The sequence below is a fragment of the Coregonus lavaretus genome (assembly GCF_964263955.1).
Source record: "Coregonus lavaretus genome assembly, chromosome: 14".
NCBI lineage: Eukaryota > Metazoa > Chordata > Actinopteri > Salmoniformes > Salmonidae > Coregonus > Coregonus lavaretus.
Window position 1 is genome coordinate 15,021,642 of NC_140001.1, and position 16,458 is coordinate 15,038,099.

Consider the following 16,458-nt stretch of genomic DNA (forward strand, 5'->3'; position numbering starts at 1 on the left):
ACTAGCAATCAATACACACACGCCGCTTCACTAGCAATCAATACACACACGCCGCTTCACTAGCAATCAATACACACACGCCGCTTTACTAGCAATCAAGAGTGAAAACTAAATTAAGTGTTTAAGTCCTCTCTCACACACAGATGTAGATTAGGTTAAGCATACCTTGTTGATCTCAAACGTCATGAGGAAGTCGGTCATGTTCTTCTTGGGGTCTTTCTTGACCAGACCTCTCCTCTTGACCGAGTCGGAGCGCTGCAGAGGGCTGGGCATGTTGTCGGGGAAGAACGGATGGTCGTCTATAGGAGAGCTGGGAGCATCGTAGAACAGGTCCTCCTCTGAGCCTGTACACACACACACTTAAAATGCCACACTAACGTCTGTCATGATCACAGTTGTGTGTATGTGTAAAGTACAGAGATCCATTTGTAATGTGTTCACAGGGCTGTATGTGTGTGTGCATGTCTCTCACCTGATTCCCATATGAGGGAGTTGCGCAGTTCAGCCATGGTTGGTTGCCTGGGGGTTAGCTGAGCGGTGTACGACTGCTTTGGAGCCTGTGGAAGAAAAACAAGCAGAAATTAGACACGCACACAACCCAATAGAAATCTATCTACACACAAAACAACCGACATTACAGACAGAGTCAACCCACAGACAGGCAGAGAGAGTCAACCCACAGACAGGCAGAGAGAGTCAACCCACAGACAGGCAGAGAGAGTTAACTCACAGACAGGCAGAGAGTCAACCCACAGACAGGCAGAGAGACTCCCAGTAGTTAGTACCTTAGGTGTAGAGTGTATGTTGGTGCTGCGCGGGGCCGGCCTGCTCGCCGGCAGTGGGATACTGTCAATCAGTTCCAGCACGGCCCGCACCTTATCATCAGAGATCCTCAGAGACAAGAGAGGCATCTCCCCGAAGATCTTAAACCTGACAAACACACACACACAATATAATTTATCTGACCAGCTTTTTGACAAACACCATTACACAGAGTGGTAGTACAAAAAAGGCATCGCACCCACCCCTCTCCCTCCCTCCCTCCCTCCCTCCCTCCATGCACACACCCCTCTCCCTCCACCCCACCACCCACCCCTCTCCCCACCCTCCACCCACCCCTCTCCCCCAAGCCCTCTCTCCTCCCTCTTACTTGGGCATGCGTGAGTCTGTGACCACCATGGCTCTGCTGAACACCACCTTGACATCGACAGGCTCCAGGATGTGGAGGGCCGACTGCTTCAGCTTACGGGCTTTCCTCCAGTTCCCGTCTAATACACAACACAACAACCACTGTTAAGCCTTATTTAGCTATAGTCTACCTATAGTCTACCTATAGTCTACCTATAGTCTACCTATGTACGCAACGCAAGAACGCAATAAGCTACAGAAAACGGCTTCCCTGCGTAGTTGCGTCACATGACACATTTTGGGCAGATAATTGTGTGTGTGTGTGTGTGCCTTTGTCCGTGTGTGTGTACCTGGCTTGCTGTAGAGGAACTGTAGGCTGCTGAGCTTGATGTCGAAGCTGTCGTAGGCTTGGGACATGATGTCCTGTATAGTACTGCTCCCTACAGAGAGCTGGGGTAGCCCCTTTCTGCTCAGACTAGACACCTGATAACACAAGACAATGGCATAGAACAGGGATTTTCAAACTTTTCTTGCCCAGGGACCCTCGCCCAGGCAATAAAGCCCTTTATCTACTTCCCCAGAGTCGGATGAACAGGAACAGCTAGTATGCCAACTGTTCCTGTAGACTTCCAGTCATTGTGCTAACGCTAGTTAGCATTAGCTCGTGAAACTACCTCTAACTTCCTTCATACTGGATGCAGAGACATAAAAATGGTTTCCATGATGGTATTCTGTTGCAGCTAGCGATATTCATAATCTAATAATTTTCACATACAAAAATACCAAAAATAGTTTTTCCAAAACAAAGCTCAAATTCATGGACCCCAGTTTGAAACCCCCCGGCATAGAACGCCTGGGTGAGGTCCTGTTCATTAGACAGGGTTCGGCTTCCCGGGGCTAATAAACTAAACAGTCGGGCAAGTTGAGTCTGCTCAGTGGTTGCCTTTAGCAACATGATAGGACCAATCACAGTTCTCAATTTTTCCATACATCGTCTCTCACTTACTCAAGTCAGATCGAACCGCTCTCTCTACACAAACGCGCATGCTGTGCCAATTGAAGTGACTTACCTTGAAGTGACCCAGGTCCAATAGCATGAGGTTCTGAGTGGAGTCGTAGAACCCGGTTTGGGGCACGATCACATAGGAGGCCATGAGGTTGACGTTCAGATCCAGAACCTTCTGGGTCTCAATCACGTACATCAGCCCTGCAGACAACACCATATAATGGTCAGCATACTACAACATGTTCTTACATAATATAGGATATGAAAGGCAAGGGGTGTGTGTGTCAGTAGGAAGTATGGATTGGAGATTGAGGTCAATGAGGCTTATATTCTGGCTGATTAATCATAAGGTTATCTCACCAACCTCCATGTCCATAGAACATAAATGAATAGAATAGATCTCTATATTTGGGCCTGCAGCACATGTAAAAAATCCATCAGTGCTGTGTTTCAGCCCAGGAGTGTGGCCTGTCAGCGCTAGAGGCGGGGCTCTGACCTGTGGAGGTGCGGTCTCGGAACTGCTCCAGCTTCATGAGAGTGGCGTTGGTTAGCTCGTCTAGCTGGAGGTCATCAGGCGGCAAGAAGAACGCAGACATGCTGTTCACCGTCACCTGCCGGAGGGAGAAACAGGTACCCATGTTGTTACACACGCGCATGCAAACACACACAGCAACAGGGGGTGCGAACTTTCGTTCTAACAACTCCATGCCTGATTGAACCGAGGAACAACTGGCATACAGTCATGTAAACAGGCACACACAAACACTAACAGCGTCATAGATGATCTCCAGAGGCTGGGACTCGACACGGAGCCGCTGGTCAGCACTCTCATCCAGAGGGTTTGTCTCAAACAGGATGTCCAGCAGGGGGGTCCCCGTTACCGTGGCAGCCTTCCTCGATGACAGCAGCGTGGGCGCCGGCCGATTATTGGCCAGTCCTGTCACCTCAAACAGACTAAGCTGGGCCGACAGCCTGAGAGCAGCAAACAACAACAGCAGCATCAGAACCAAGGGAAGAGAGGAAGTGGAAGAGAGTGGAGGGAAGAGAGTGGAGGAAGCAGTGGAAGAGAGAGAAGGTGGAAGAGAGAGAAGGTGGAAGAGAGGGGAGGTGGAAGAGAGAGAAGGTGGAAGAGAGGAGGTGGAAGAGAGAGGAGGTGGAAGAGAGAGAAGGTGAAAGAGAGAGATACCAACAAACAAAGCATCGCAAAATAGTGTTGTCAGCTGTTCAAGTTTGTTCTTGGATATGGCACAATAACAAAACCTGGCAACAATATCCCATTGATAAAGCACTACAACAGGGAAGGAGGGGGAAAGTATTTAAAACGCAGGGTCTGTTCACAAGCATACAGAGTTACCGATATAAATATATTTTGTAGAACAGATATGATATTCTGTCATGTATAATTGGGCATCACGTCAGCTCTATTCATTTCTGTGTGAAACCACCTCAACGAACACACCCCAGAGGGTGCACTGTGCGTACTTAATGGCTTTTGCTCCGGGCCTCTGGGTCAGCATGGATTTCAGGTTTTCAACTGTGAGTTTGAGGATTTCATTTTGATCCTTGTTGTCTTTCACTGAGAAAGACATACTCTTCATGTGGAAATTAATCTTAATGTCCTCAAACTGCAAAAACAAAATCAGAAAGAGAAAAGAGAGATTGTGAATAGTGTCCTGGGTTATCTTTCTATCTCCACATATTCAAACATCTCTTTTGGAAGACACCAGGGATTGTTGTACTGCACTACGATGTGTGGGAAATATACAGTAGCCACTCACATTCTTTGGCAGGTTGTGATTGACAGCTATCTCACTGTAGCCAATGGCAGTGTAGAGTTTGGCCTTCTCGGCAGGAGTCATAAACTCACCAAAAGCTGAGGAGAATAAAGAAAACAAATGTCATTGTCCATACATTTTGTCTAGCTTCACAAAATGATTCACAAAAACATTAAAACATCATCATCATCATCAGGAGCGCCTTATCATCTAGATCAGGGGTGTCAAACGTACGGCCCGCGGGCCGGATCAGGCCCGCAAACGGGTTTAATCCAGCCCGCGAGATGATAAAAAAAAAAAAAAATTGTAAAGTATAGAAATGCGCTGCAATTTTTCTATAAAATAAACTGCTGTTCCAATTGCGTCCACTGGATGGCGCAATAGCAATTGTGTTAAGCAAGCAAACTGTTTATACCGGGGCAGAGCAAGTAGGTCAAGCACGTGCAGCCAATGAGCTACTTGGTTTTGCCCGCGATATTTATTACGGCTTCTACTTTTAACATTATGTGCTTTGGCACCCTCATTGCCCCAATATGTCTCTGTCAAAAAAGAGAAAAGTGGACGCAGAGTGCAGAGTGTTCCAAGAAAAATGGTCATCCTATTTATTCACGGAATTGAATGGGAAAGCTGTATGTTTGGTGTGTTCAGAGCATGTTGCAGTGCTGAAAGAATATAACCTTCGTCGCCACTATGTGAGTCTTCATGCCGACAAATATGACAACTTTCAAGGACAGCGGAGATGAGAGAAGGTGAATGAACTGTTGGCGGGTCTGAAGAAACAGCAGTTTGTGTTTACTCACAGCCGAGACGTCAGTGACGCTGCAGTGAAAGCTAGCTACCTCATTGCTAATGAAATCGCAGTGGCTTCAAAACCATTTAGTGAGGGTGAATTTGTAAAAACATGCATGATGAAGGCAGCGGAGATTGTGTGCCCTGAAAAGCGGCAGGCTTTTGCAAATATCAGCCTGACAAGAAACACAGTTGCAGACAGGATTTCCGATCTTTCAGTGGATTTGGACAGCCAGTTGAAGCAAAAAGTAAAGTCATTTATTGCGTTTTCGGTTGCAATTTATGAAAGCACGGACATTACAGATGTTGCACAACTGGCCATTTTTTCATCCGCGGAGTTGATGACACATTGACCGTCACCGAGGAGTTCGTGGAGTTGGTGCCGATGACAGATACAACGACAGCAGCTGATATTTTTACCGCACTCGTCGGCGCGCTGGACAGGGTCGGAGTGGACTGGTCCCGCGCTGTCAGCCTGGCTACAGATGGTGCGCCCTCAATGATCGGGAAAAAAGCAGGCGTTGTGACAAAGTTCAGAGAGAAAGTGCAATCTGCAAATGGAGGACGTGATTTTTTGACTTTTCACTGTATTTTGCACCAGGAGGCTTTGTGTTGCAAGTCATTAAAGATGGATAACGTCATGAAGGTGGTCATCCAAACTGTTAATTTCATCCGATCCAGAAGCCTGAATCACTGTCAGTTTGACAGCCTTCTCAGAGAGAAAGACCACATCTATGGCCTGCCATACCACACTGAGGTAAGATGGTTAAGCCGAGGTGCTGTGCTGAGGCGTTTCTTTGATTTACGAGAAGAAATTGAACAGTTCATGGAAGAAAAGGGCAAACCAGTGTTAGAATTTCATTCCGCAGAATGGATGCAGGACCTTGCATTTATAGTGGATTTTACAGAGCACCTGAATAACTTGAACAAACAGCTGCAAGGGAGCAACAAAGTTGTCACGCAGTATTATGACAGCATACGTTCTTTCAAGTTGAAGCTGTCATTGTGGGAGACGCAACTTGCCGGTGGTGATGCAGCTCACTTCCCCTGTCTGAAAAATGTGTGCGCGACCCAACATGTGGCAGACATGAAGCGGTTCAAAGATAAAATAACGGGACTGTTACGGGAGTTTGATCAACGCTTTCAGATTTATGTTTATATGTTTTTATGTTGATGTGCTATTGTTTTTAATTGATTTTATTTGTATATTTAACCTATTCTTGACTCTGTGGTTCTTGCACTTGTTTGGGGAACAGGATTTCATTATTTTTTATTTACATTTCTGCCTGAGAAATGACACCCTGATATAGTTCTGTGATCTGTGATATACTTCTGTGAATCACTGAGGCATTGTGTGTTTGTGTGTTCTTTGTCCTCAGAACTTTCAAATAACTTGAGGTGTTTTATGATTAATAGTGATGTTGTGCTTTTGGACACTGTCCTCAGGCTCCAGCTTTATGTTTATATGTTTTTATGTTGATGTGCTATTGTTTTTAATTGATTTTATTTTATTTGTATATTTAACCTATTCTTGACTCTGTGGTTCTTGCACTTGTTTGGGGAACAGGATTTCATTATTTTTATCTACATTTCTGCCTGAGAAATGACACCCTGATATAGTTCTGTGATCTGTGAAACAGTTATGTTAATCACTGAGGCATTGTGTGTTTGTGTGTTCTTTTTCTTTAGAATTTTCAAATAAACTTGACGTGTTTTATGATTAATAGTGATGTTGTGCTTGTACTATTCTGGACACACTGTCCTCAGGCTCCAGCTTTATGTTGTATGTTGATCGTATTATAACAAAGAAAACAATCTGAAGTTGTTGTTTTTAAGTTATATATACAACATGATTTTTCCGGTCCGGCCCACTTGGGAATAGATTTTCCTCCATGTGGCCCCTGAGCTAAAATGAGTTTGACACCCCTGGTCTAAATCCAATGACACACTCCTCTAATGGTGCCCATGCATCTCTTTGCAAAGTAACAACTTTGATTTGCTGGTGATTTCTCCCAATAAAATAAATGTTTGGTTGGTTCAGAACGCATATGCTGATGCGGTCCTCCAAACTCCAACCGTGCTTCACCTGTGTCAGAGGATTCTCCGGGAAGGAGCGACAGTCTCCTGGACAATGGACGTTAAAGGACTAGTCCGAGGAACAACATGCGCAGTGGATTGACAGGAATTCTCCACCTCAATATCAGTATGGGGTATTTTCAAGCACCTTGTTTTGGCATTGTCGACTTTTGTAGCTAGGTTTGTACCTGGTAGGCCTACAATGGCATTTCGCTAGCCAAGGCCTATTTCAGGGTGCAAGTGCACAGCCAAAAAGATTGCAGCTGTGGCAGGATGCTGGAACTAACAGACATTCTGCGTTTATTTATTAGTCACAGTGAGACCCTGTATCAAATGTGAAATGTCTCAATTAATAAGAATGTACAGTGAGGGAAAAAAGTATTTGATCCCCTGCTGATTTTGTATGTTTGCCCACTGACAAAGAAATGATCAGTCTATAATTTTAATGGTAGGTTTATTTGAACAGTGAGAGACAGAATAACAACAAAAAAATCCAGAAAAACGCATGTTAAAAATGTTATAAATTGATTTGCATTTTAATGAGGGAAATAAGTATTTGACCCCCTCTCAATCAGAAAGATTTCTGGCTCTCAGGTGTCTTTTATACAGGTAACGAGCTGAGATTAGGAGCACACTCTTAAAGGGAGTGCTCCTAATCTCAGCTTGTTACCTGTATAAAAGACACCTGTCCACAGAAGCAATCAATCAATCAGATTCCAAACTCTCCACCATGGCCAAGACCAAAGAGCTCTCCAAGGATGTCAGGGACAAGATTGTAGACCTACACAAGGCTGGAATGGGCTACAAGACCATCGCCAAGCAGCTTGGTGAGAAGGTGACAACAGTTGGTGCGATTATTCGCAAATGGAGAAACACAAAATAACTGTCAATCTCCCTCGACCTGGGGCTCCATGCAAGATCTCACCTCGTGGAGTTGCAATGATCATGAGAACGGTGAGGAATCAGCCCAGAACTACACGGGAGGAACTTGTCGATGATCTCAAGGCAGCTGGGACCATAGTAACCAAGACAACAATGGGTAACACACTACGCCGTGAAGGACTGAAATCCTGCAGCGCCCGCAAGGTCCCCCTGCTCAAGAAAGCACATATACAGGCCCGTCTGAAGTTTGCCAATGAACATCTGAATGATTCAGAGGAGAACTGGGTGAAAGTGTTGTGGTCAGATGAGACCAAAATCGAGCTCTTTGGCATCAACTCAACTCGCCGTGTTTGGAGGAGGAGGAATGCTGCCTATGACCCCAAGAACACCATCCCCACCGTCAAACATGGAGGTGGAAACATTATGCTTTGGGGGTGTTTTTCTGCTAAGGAGACAGGACAACTTCACCGCATCAAAGGGACGAAAAGCCGGCGCCATGTACCATCAAATCTTGGGTGAGAACCTCCTTCCCTCAGCCAGGGCATTGAAAATGGGTCGTTGATGGGTATTCCAGCATGACAATGACCCAAAACACACGGCCAAGGCAACAAAGGAGTGGCTCAAGAAGAAGCACATTAAGGTCCTGGAGTGGCCTAGCCAGTCTCCAAACCTGAATCCCATAGAAAATATGTGGAGGGAGCTGAAGGTTCGAGTTGCCAAATGTCAGGCTCAAAACCTTAAGGACTTGGAGAAGATCTGCAAAGAGGAGTGGGTCAAAATCCCTCCTGAGATGTGTGAAAACCTGGTGGCCAACTACAAGAAACGTCTAACCTCTGTGATTGCCAACAAGGGTTTTGCCACCAAGTACTAAGTCATGTTTTGAAGAGGGGTCAAATACTTATTTCCTTCATTAAAATGCAAATCAATTTATAACATTTTTGACATGCATTTTTCTGGATTTTGTTGTTGTTATTCTGTCTCTCACTGTTCAAATAAACCTACCATTAAAATTATAGACTGATCATGTCTTTGTCAGTGGGCAAACGTACAAAATCAGCAGGGGATCAAATACTTTTTTCCCTCACTGTATGTACAAAATAGAGCGTGGTGATTGGGTACGCGGGCAGTCTCACCTCCGGTCTTGACCTCCTTGGCCTTGGTGCCGCCATCTCCTGACCAGCCGGACCACATCCAGCCCAACCAGCCCTGAGATTCCTCCTCCTCCACCCCCGGACGAAAGATACGCAGACCTGCCTTGTTCGCCTGGAACAACCAACCAATGCCGGTCACAGTCTACACATAACGGCTCAGCCACAACCACAACCACTAACTGGAACTATTGTTAGTTAGACTGTGACTACGTGTTGCACTGGTGGTTACGCTATGGCAGTGTGACTAAGTACGGTTATTTCAGTCATGCTTTACTGCCATTTTGAACAAATTAGTTAGTTGACGGACAGACAGGACAGTAGATGCAGAGAAGAAAGATAGTTAGCTAGGAATAATTCAACAGATAGCTCAATCCGTACCTCCATCTCAGCTTGCTGCCTGGCCAGCGTGATGTTAAAGATATCCAGAGTCCGCTCAGTCTCCTGGGCACATGGAGGGAAAGATGGATCCATTAGAACAGTTCCCGGACCGTTGTGGGAATCCGTCAATTATTACTTCATCAATTACTTAATGTTCATCAATCAATGCAGCAGAGTAGAGAAAAAGACTGGGGTTGCAGCTCTGCGAGCAAGGGAGGAGGAGGCCTTCTAAATCTCCACCACACCTGGGTTCAAAGATTATTTTGTTTTCTTTTAAATACTTTGAGCGCTTGATTGAGCCTGCCCGGAGTGCCAGATGGGCAAGGTTTGCACTTTGGAGAATATTCCATTGGTCCAATTACGGCCAGGCAAGCTCAATCAAGCACTGCTCAAGTTTTGGAAAGGAAAAAAATACTATTTCAACGCAGGTCTGGGTTGCACTCTTTAGGGAAGGCAACGGAAAATGTTTCAAAACCTTTTGCAATGGAACATTTTAATGTGTGCTTCATATTGGACAAGTCCAGGTAGTCCCTCCCTGTTTTCAGTCAGTTTTCTTCCATTTGGTGCCTAATGAACATGACCCTGATCTCCACACACCTCCAGTTCCCTGAGCAGCTTCTCAGTGGGCTTCTTGTTGGTGATCTTGGACTTGTAGAGCGCTCTGTAACGCTTGACTGTCTGTCGGTGGCAGCGGATGCACTGCCACGACCACATGTGCAGCCGTGGCTTCACGTCCACCTCCATGATGCCCGTAATCACATACTGCCACCTGGATGAAAAACACAAGCAGAGTGACAGTCACTATAGCACCAGTCTGTGTACTTCACTGTAACTCAATTGATTGGAAAACATGTGTCTAATAATCTTATACTGGGTGGCATGCAACATGACACAATTATCATTCACCGTCTAAACATTAACAATAACCACAATTGTCATCAATACATCAAGAGAAAAAGGCTTTAGTTTTTTTTTTGTATAAGAAACAAATGTGTGAGTGCTTACCATATGTAGGCGTTGGTGTGCACGTGGACTTGCGGACGGTATTTCCTGTACGGCAGGTTGCGTGACATCATATCCACCGAGCCCAGTAGCTCCAGAATGCTGACATACTGGAGAGAGGGAAGGGGTCAGAGTTCAGGCGTCAACGAAGAAGACAGAGGGAAATAAGCCAGACTTTGGGTAAAAATTCTAACTCTGGGTGACACTAAAATTCTAACTCTGGGTGATCTGTGAAAAAAAAATACTGTAACATTTAAAATAGACGGGGTAGCATAATTGTGTAAATCGGAAGCATCAGTGTCCTTCACAGTGGTTAAATAATAGCCACCCTCCTTATTATGCACACTGTTGAAGAAAGGTTTCAACTGAAATCACAATGCAGATTATAATGAGATTTACAATATTTTTGGGGGGCACAAATGTGCTCTTTTGCTCAAAGAAAATGTAGCCCTTTCTCACTCCCTCTCTCATGGTCTCTCTCTCCCAGTCTCACCTGTGGCCTGTTGAGCTCCACAGCCACCTCTCTCAGGTTGACCACCAAGTCCACCTTGGGAGAGGAGAAGTTCACGTCTGACCGGGGGTTCATGCACAGCTTCGCATTGGCCGTTATCGGACAAAAAACTGCCAACATTGAACAGGAAAATTAGGTTAATAAGGATAAACAACAATTCAACAGTGGGTTTAAGTAATGGGAAAAAGTATTTGATTACAATACACTCAAATGACTGATTTGATTCCCTGTAGCAGGTGAATGGCTACATGAATATCAAGACTGACACGTGGCCCCGAGTATGCTCAGTTGGTAGAGTTGGCTGGCGCTTACAACGCCAGGGTTGTGGGTTCGATTCCCACGGGGGGACAGTATAAAAAAATTTATGCACTCACTAACTGTAAGTCGCTCTGGATAAGAGCGTCTGCTAAATGACTAAAAATATATATATATGTAAAAGACTGATCCAGACGATGAATGATGTCACACCCCTATATCGACTAGGCGACACACTCACTGAAATCGTGTTTCATGGGGGTGGAACTGTAGATGTCCATGCTGTTCTGGAGGCATCGCTGTGGAAACGACAGACAGGAACAGACACTTAATTAGACGTCATAGATAGACATCACTCTCACTTAAGAGACTCAACGCTCAGCAACGGCGCTGAATGATGACACGGTCACTCACCAGGGCCTCATCTGGCATGTGATTAGAGTACAGCGTTGCGTTCACGTTCCAGTAGGCAAAGAGATTGTTCAACTGGACAAGCTGAGGAGAGGAAAAAGCACAACAGAAAACAGCTTAGAATGCTGTTGACAGTATAACAGTGTCATAATGTATGTCAAACTAATCTACAGTATAACCATTGCTGTAAAGAATACTCTACCTTGAAAAACAGCTTGGCTTTCTCATTCAAGAGACAAGGTTTCCAGTTCTCATCTGCTGTCTGTGGGGTAACACAGTTTTGGGGTTGAGAAGTTACTTGATACTGTTTCAAGGTCTGACCACAACCATAACAAAACCAAAGCAAAGGTGACACACATTACCTGAAGGCTGAGGTTCTGTAGTGACATTCCAAATGATAATGGGCAATTGGGATTGGTGACCTGAGAGAGAGAGAGAGACGAGAGAGACAAGAGGAGAGATAAGAGACGAGAGAGAAACGTACAGTAATGCAACACAGTAGTAATATACATAGTTCTAGTACTGTAGTACTACTATAGTACACTAGGCAGAATACTCACATCATCCTCATAGCGGATGTGGATGTTGGAGATCTTCACCTGGAGGTTCTTGATCACCTGCGTCACCAGTTTCTCCACAAAGGTGTCCTGCTTCTCAAGTGCAGGGTTTTCTGTGGCACCAATGAATATGATAACAGTACATGCATTAAAGTCACAGTCCTGAGTCTGTGTTTTACCCCAAAAGGCAGCCCCGCCAAGGGGTGGGGTTGGGGAAATGTAAACACTGACTGACAGTCTGTGAGATACACATTTGAAGCTATACATTATTTACAAAGACTCAAAATGTATAATAATGTAACTAACACATTAACTCTGACCTTGTTTCGCTGCTTTCTGTTTGGTCTCGTCGATCCTCTGCAGCTCCCTCTGACGAGCCTCCTGAAGCTGTTTCTCCTCCTTCTCCGCATCATACTTTATACCTGAAACATGCACAAAGACATAGGCTACCCATTAACAAAAGCAAAGACACGCACACACACTACAGCTAGGGTTCATGCGTATCGGTGATAAGGTCAGGTTCTCACTGGCTGTGGGCACGATGAGCAGGTAAACTCCATCCAGTGTAGCTTCCACTGACTGGTTGTACAGATTCTTCCATGGAATCTTCAGCTCCAAGCGTCCTGACAGAACCACACACACACACAGCAGAGCGAGAGAACAAATAGAAAGAGGTTGAAGAGTGAGAAAGAGGGAGGGAGGGACTATTGTAAATGTCATAGGGTTACGGTAGGTGTTGGGTTGAGAGTCATCGGACAAATCTTACCTATATGTCCGGCTCTTACTTTAAAAGGAATGTCAAGTTGCCTCTGAAACAAGAACAAAAATATTCAGCACAATACAATTTGAATGTACCTAAATAATGAACAACTAACAACTGATGCGTTTAGCAGTAGGCCTAGCCATTCATGTAAAACCTACCAAGGCATTTTCCTTTATTTCAAGATTTCTGAGCACAGCATCACCTAGGGGGAAAAGGCATATTGGTTTAAAAAGATTCAAGAAGCACTGTTACATGAATATGCTAATAAATACATAGTACCATGAGGTTGGAAACATATAGGGTTGAGCCTAAGCTGACAATTAACTTTGCCTCATTTCACTGTACAAACATCGGCAAGCGGCACCTTATGTTATCTTGTGCTCTGTCTGTTGGCAAGGTGTCAGGCCTTGGACTTATAATAATTATTAACTCCAAGTATCATATATTTCTGGTTGTGCAACCTTTAGGTGCAATGACTGAAACCAAATGCTTCCTGTAGTTGTTGATCAGTCGCTCACATCGCTGTGGAGGAATTTTGGCCCACTCCTCCATGCCGAACTGCTTTAATTTCCTGTAGTTGTTGATCACTCTTGTCGCTGTGGAGGAATTTTGGCCCACTCTTCCATGCAGAACTGCTTTAACTCAGCGACATTTGTGGGTTTTCAAGCATGAACTGCTCGTTTCAAGTCCTGCCACAACATCTCAATTGGGATTAGGCCTGGATTTTGACTAGGCCATTCCAAAACTTCAAATGTGTTGCTTTTTAGCCATTTTCATGTAGACTTGATTGTGTGTTTTGGATCATTGTCTTGCTGCATGACCCAGCTGTACTTCAGCTTCAGTTCACAGACGGATGGCCTGACATTCTCCTGTAAAATTATCTGATAAAGAGCAGAATTCATGGTTCCTTCTATTAAGGTAAGTCGTCCAGGACCTGGAGGACTTGCCTTAAAATCAGCCATAGTTCGAACCAGCAACCTTCCGAACACCTATGTGTAAGCTTAACTGGGGAGGAAGAGTAGCGGAAGTGTAGTTTGTCAGCTGGAGGCACACACAGCGTATCCATCTGTGCAAATCTGCTACAGTAAGTGTATATTTTATATTTGAAAGATTCATTCTCGCTGACATGAAAGATGAGGGGCATATGTTTCGAAAACTGTTTCGAATGCGATGATTATTGATGTTTCTAAACGTTAAAACACAGCGTCGGGATTGTAGTTCACATGGAGCCAGCCGTGGGCGAAGCTAACTGCTGAAAACCCTACAGAGAAAGGTTTTCGAGAGCTAAGTGTAGCCTAGCTATGCTAAGGGGGACTGACATGCAATCATTTGAGAAGCAATAAGGCACTGACTAATCCTCAACTTAAGCCATATTGTGTGTAAAATATGTAATGATTCTAGCAGTAGTAGCTAGCTCATGAAGTAGGCTTGTTGTGTGTTGTCTAAGCCAGGGGTCTTCAACCTTTTCTTGCCCAGGGACCCCATTCCAGGCAAACCGGCGACCCAGGGAAACCCCATCATACGTTATTTTCTTGTCTTATCATCAGGAGAATGATAATAGCAATGAGAAGTGAATAGATATGGTAGATAGTTTTTCATTATTTTGACCTCCCCACACATCTCAGTGCTAGAGGCGTCACTACAGACCCTGGTTCGATTCCAGGCTGTGTTCCAGGCCGTGATTGGGAGTCGAATAGGTCGGCGCACAATTGGCCCAGCGTCATCCGGGTTTGGCTGGGGTAGGCCGTCATTGTAAATGAGAATTTGTTCTTAACTGACTTACCTTATTTTATTTTGTTAAATAAAATTAACTCTAACATAGCCTATTAGCTAGAAAGGTAACTCCAAACACATTTTTCACTAAGAGCAGCTGTTTAGCTGGTTTAACAAAGGTAAGCAATGTTTTGGCAAAAACATCCAAGTGAAAAAAGCTTAGAAGCAGCCAGCGGCAGATACTCCAGTTAGTGTAATTGGCTCCAATGAGTGTAATTTGTCCAATATTAGGAGTTGAGAAATAAAGTTGACATCATTAGAAATAAGATATTTTCCTATTTTCTACTGTAGATATGTAATGGAAAAATGTACAAACAAAAATTATGTTGTTGCTAGCAATATTCATATAAAAATATTGCATTAAAAAAAATATATATTTATTTATTTTATTTTTTCGCGGACACCCTACAGTACCTCCGGACTTCCTTGAGTGCCCTGTTAAGGTGAAGGAGGTCGAGGTGTCAAGGATCTGCGCAACGATTCTCCTATGTGGAGGCGGTGAAGAGAGTCGAAGGGGAAAGAGACAACAGTGTTGAAGATATAGCGGTGGATGCATTGCAACCAGTCAATGGAGTGATCAGGATTCACTCATTGTGAATAAGGTGGATTTTGTGGCATTTATAGCCACAGTGATTAATTGTACAGCACAAGTGTCTAAGAAGTCCAAGAAGCTGGATATCATATCTGCAGCGGATAAGTTTTTTTGGCTCCAAGACTTCACGGCAGAAGCACTATAAGGACTATTGTCACTAGCAAATGTCCCGCCCTCACAGGAGGCTTCTGAGCCTGCGTTGGGACCTGATTAGAATTTTTCAGAAAAGCAGGTTGATTTTGCTTAGTTAATTTATTTTTTGATAGTTTGTATGGTATTGTATTTTACCCAAATTTTTTGACTTTTTGGGATCCTTATTATGGGTTCCCGAGTGGCGCAGCGGTCTAAGGCACTGCATCTCAGTGCTAGAGGCGTCTCACTACAGACCCTGGTTCGATTCCAGGCTGTGTTCCAGGCCATGATTGGGAGTCGAATAGGTCGGCGCACAATTGGCCCAGCGTCATCCGGGTTTGGATGGGGTAGGCCGTCATTGTAAATTAGAATTTGTTCTTAACTGACTTATCTTATTTTATGTTGTTAAATAAAATTAAAATAAATAAATTATCCACCCGCACAGTAGGTGGCAGAATGCACATCTAGGTTGCGTTCGTAAATTCGCTCTTGCGATCTACTCCGATTTCAGAACAGAGTGTGCCAGAGCTGATGAATTTACGAACACACCCCTAATTGTTACGAACGCCATTATACCATATAAGAAGAAGTGACCACAGCGTACGCCATTATACCATATTAGAAGAAGAAGAAGAAGTGACCACACTTGGACTCCAGCCAAGTAAACAACGTTGGCTTTTTTGGGTAGGGCTTGCGAGCAAACCTGGGAAGATGGCTAGCTGACGTAGCTACCAAATAAAACCCCATAATAGCTAACTAGCCAGTTGGCTACAAAACCTGGTTCACAAACAAGCATGCATAGTAGGAATACTTGCCCTCAGCAAACCAGCCTTGTCTTGCTCGGAAACACTCTTCACGGCACTTCGATACTAGTACCAGTGACTTTTTCGTAGCAGGTTAGGAGAACTTACACAGCAGGTTAGGAAACTGAGGTTAAGGTTAGGAAAAGGGCCAGGGTTATCGAAAATCACTTCGTATTGAAGTGCCGTGAAAATAGTGTGTCCCTTGTCTTGCTAACCATAACACCGAATCGTCAAAGTAATGTTAGTTACCTCCCCAAATCCCGAGCTTGAGTTGTGAGCTGTCAAGGTTCACAACGTAGTCCCCCAGAAACCTGTTTAGGACATCTACCACCACGCTTTCGAAGACCATGTTGCTGTGTCGTTCACCTCTCGGTCACCATGTTTAGTTCAGTTTCTCTTGATTAGCTAGCTACCTGTTGCGCCTAGTCCTGTTTCCCAAGCATTTGGTTGCGTCAGTAAAGTAGTGTTGGGGAG

General features: G+C 44.5%; 1 protein-coding gene across 1 annotated transcript in view; it reads right to left on the minus strand.

Annotated features, from left to right (window-relative positions):
* LOC311141429 (intermembrane lipid transfer protein VPS13A-like) overlaps nt 1-16,458 on the minus strand; it is a 59,529-nt gene extending 43,071 nt beyond the window's left edge. The window contains exons 1-25 of the mRNA XM_084176755.1: nt 16,234-16,458; nt 12,843-12,886; nt 12,688-12,730; nt 12,449-12,544; nt 12,242-12,343; nt 11,925-12,034; nt 11,727-11,786; nt 11,567-11,626; nt 11,368-11,448; nt 11,195-11,252; nt 10,681-10,808; nt 10,191-10,297; nt 9,783-9,954; nt 9,186-9,248; nt 8,790-8,919; nt 3,913-4,007; nt 3,617-3,759; nt 2,905-3,106; nt 2,631-2,745; nt 2,199-2,335; nt 1,479-1,611; nt 1,151-1,268; nt 786-930; nt 473-557; nt 166-344 (exon numbers count right to left, since the gene is read on the minus strand). Of these exons, the coding sequence (XP_084032881.1) occupies nt 166-344; nt 473-557; nt 786-930; nt 1,151-1,268; nt 1,479-1,611; nt 2,199-2,335; nt 2,631-2,745; nt 2,905-3,106; nt 3,617-3,759; nt 3,913-4,007; nt 8,790-8,919; nt 9,186-9,248; nt 9,783-9,954; nt 10,191-10,297; nt 10,681-10,808; nt 11,195-11,252; nt 11,368-11,448; nt 11,567-11,626; nt 11,727-11,786; nt 11,925-12,034; nt 12,242-12,343; nt 12,449-12,544; nt 12,688-12,730; nt 12,843-12,886; nt 16,234-16,333 (2,706 nt within the window). The 5' untranslated portion in view covers nt 16,334-16,458. The remainder of the gene's footprint in view (nt 1-165; nt 345-472; nt 558-785; nt 931-1,150; nt 1,269-1,478; nt 1,612-2,198; nt 2,336-2,630; nt 2,746-2,904; nt 3,107-3,616; nt 3,760-3,912; nt 4,008-8,789; nt 8,920-9,185; nt 9,249-9,782; nt 9,955-10,190; nt 10,298-10,680; nt 10,809-11,194; nt 11,253-11,367; nt 11,449-11,566; nt 11,627-11,726; nt 11,787-11,924; nt 12,035-12,241; nt 12,344-12,448; nt 12,545-12,687; nt 12,731-12,842; nt 12,887-16,233) is intronic.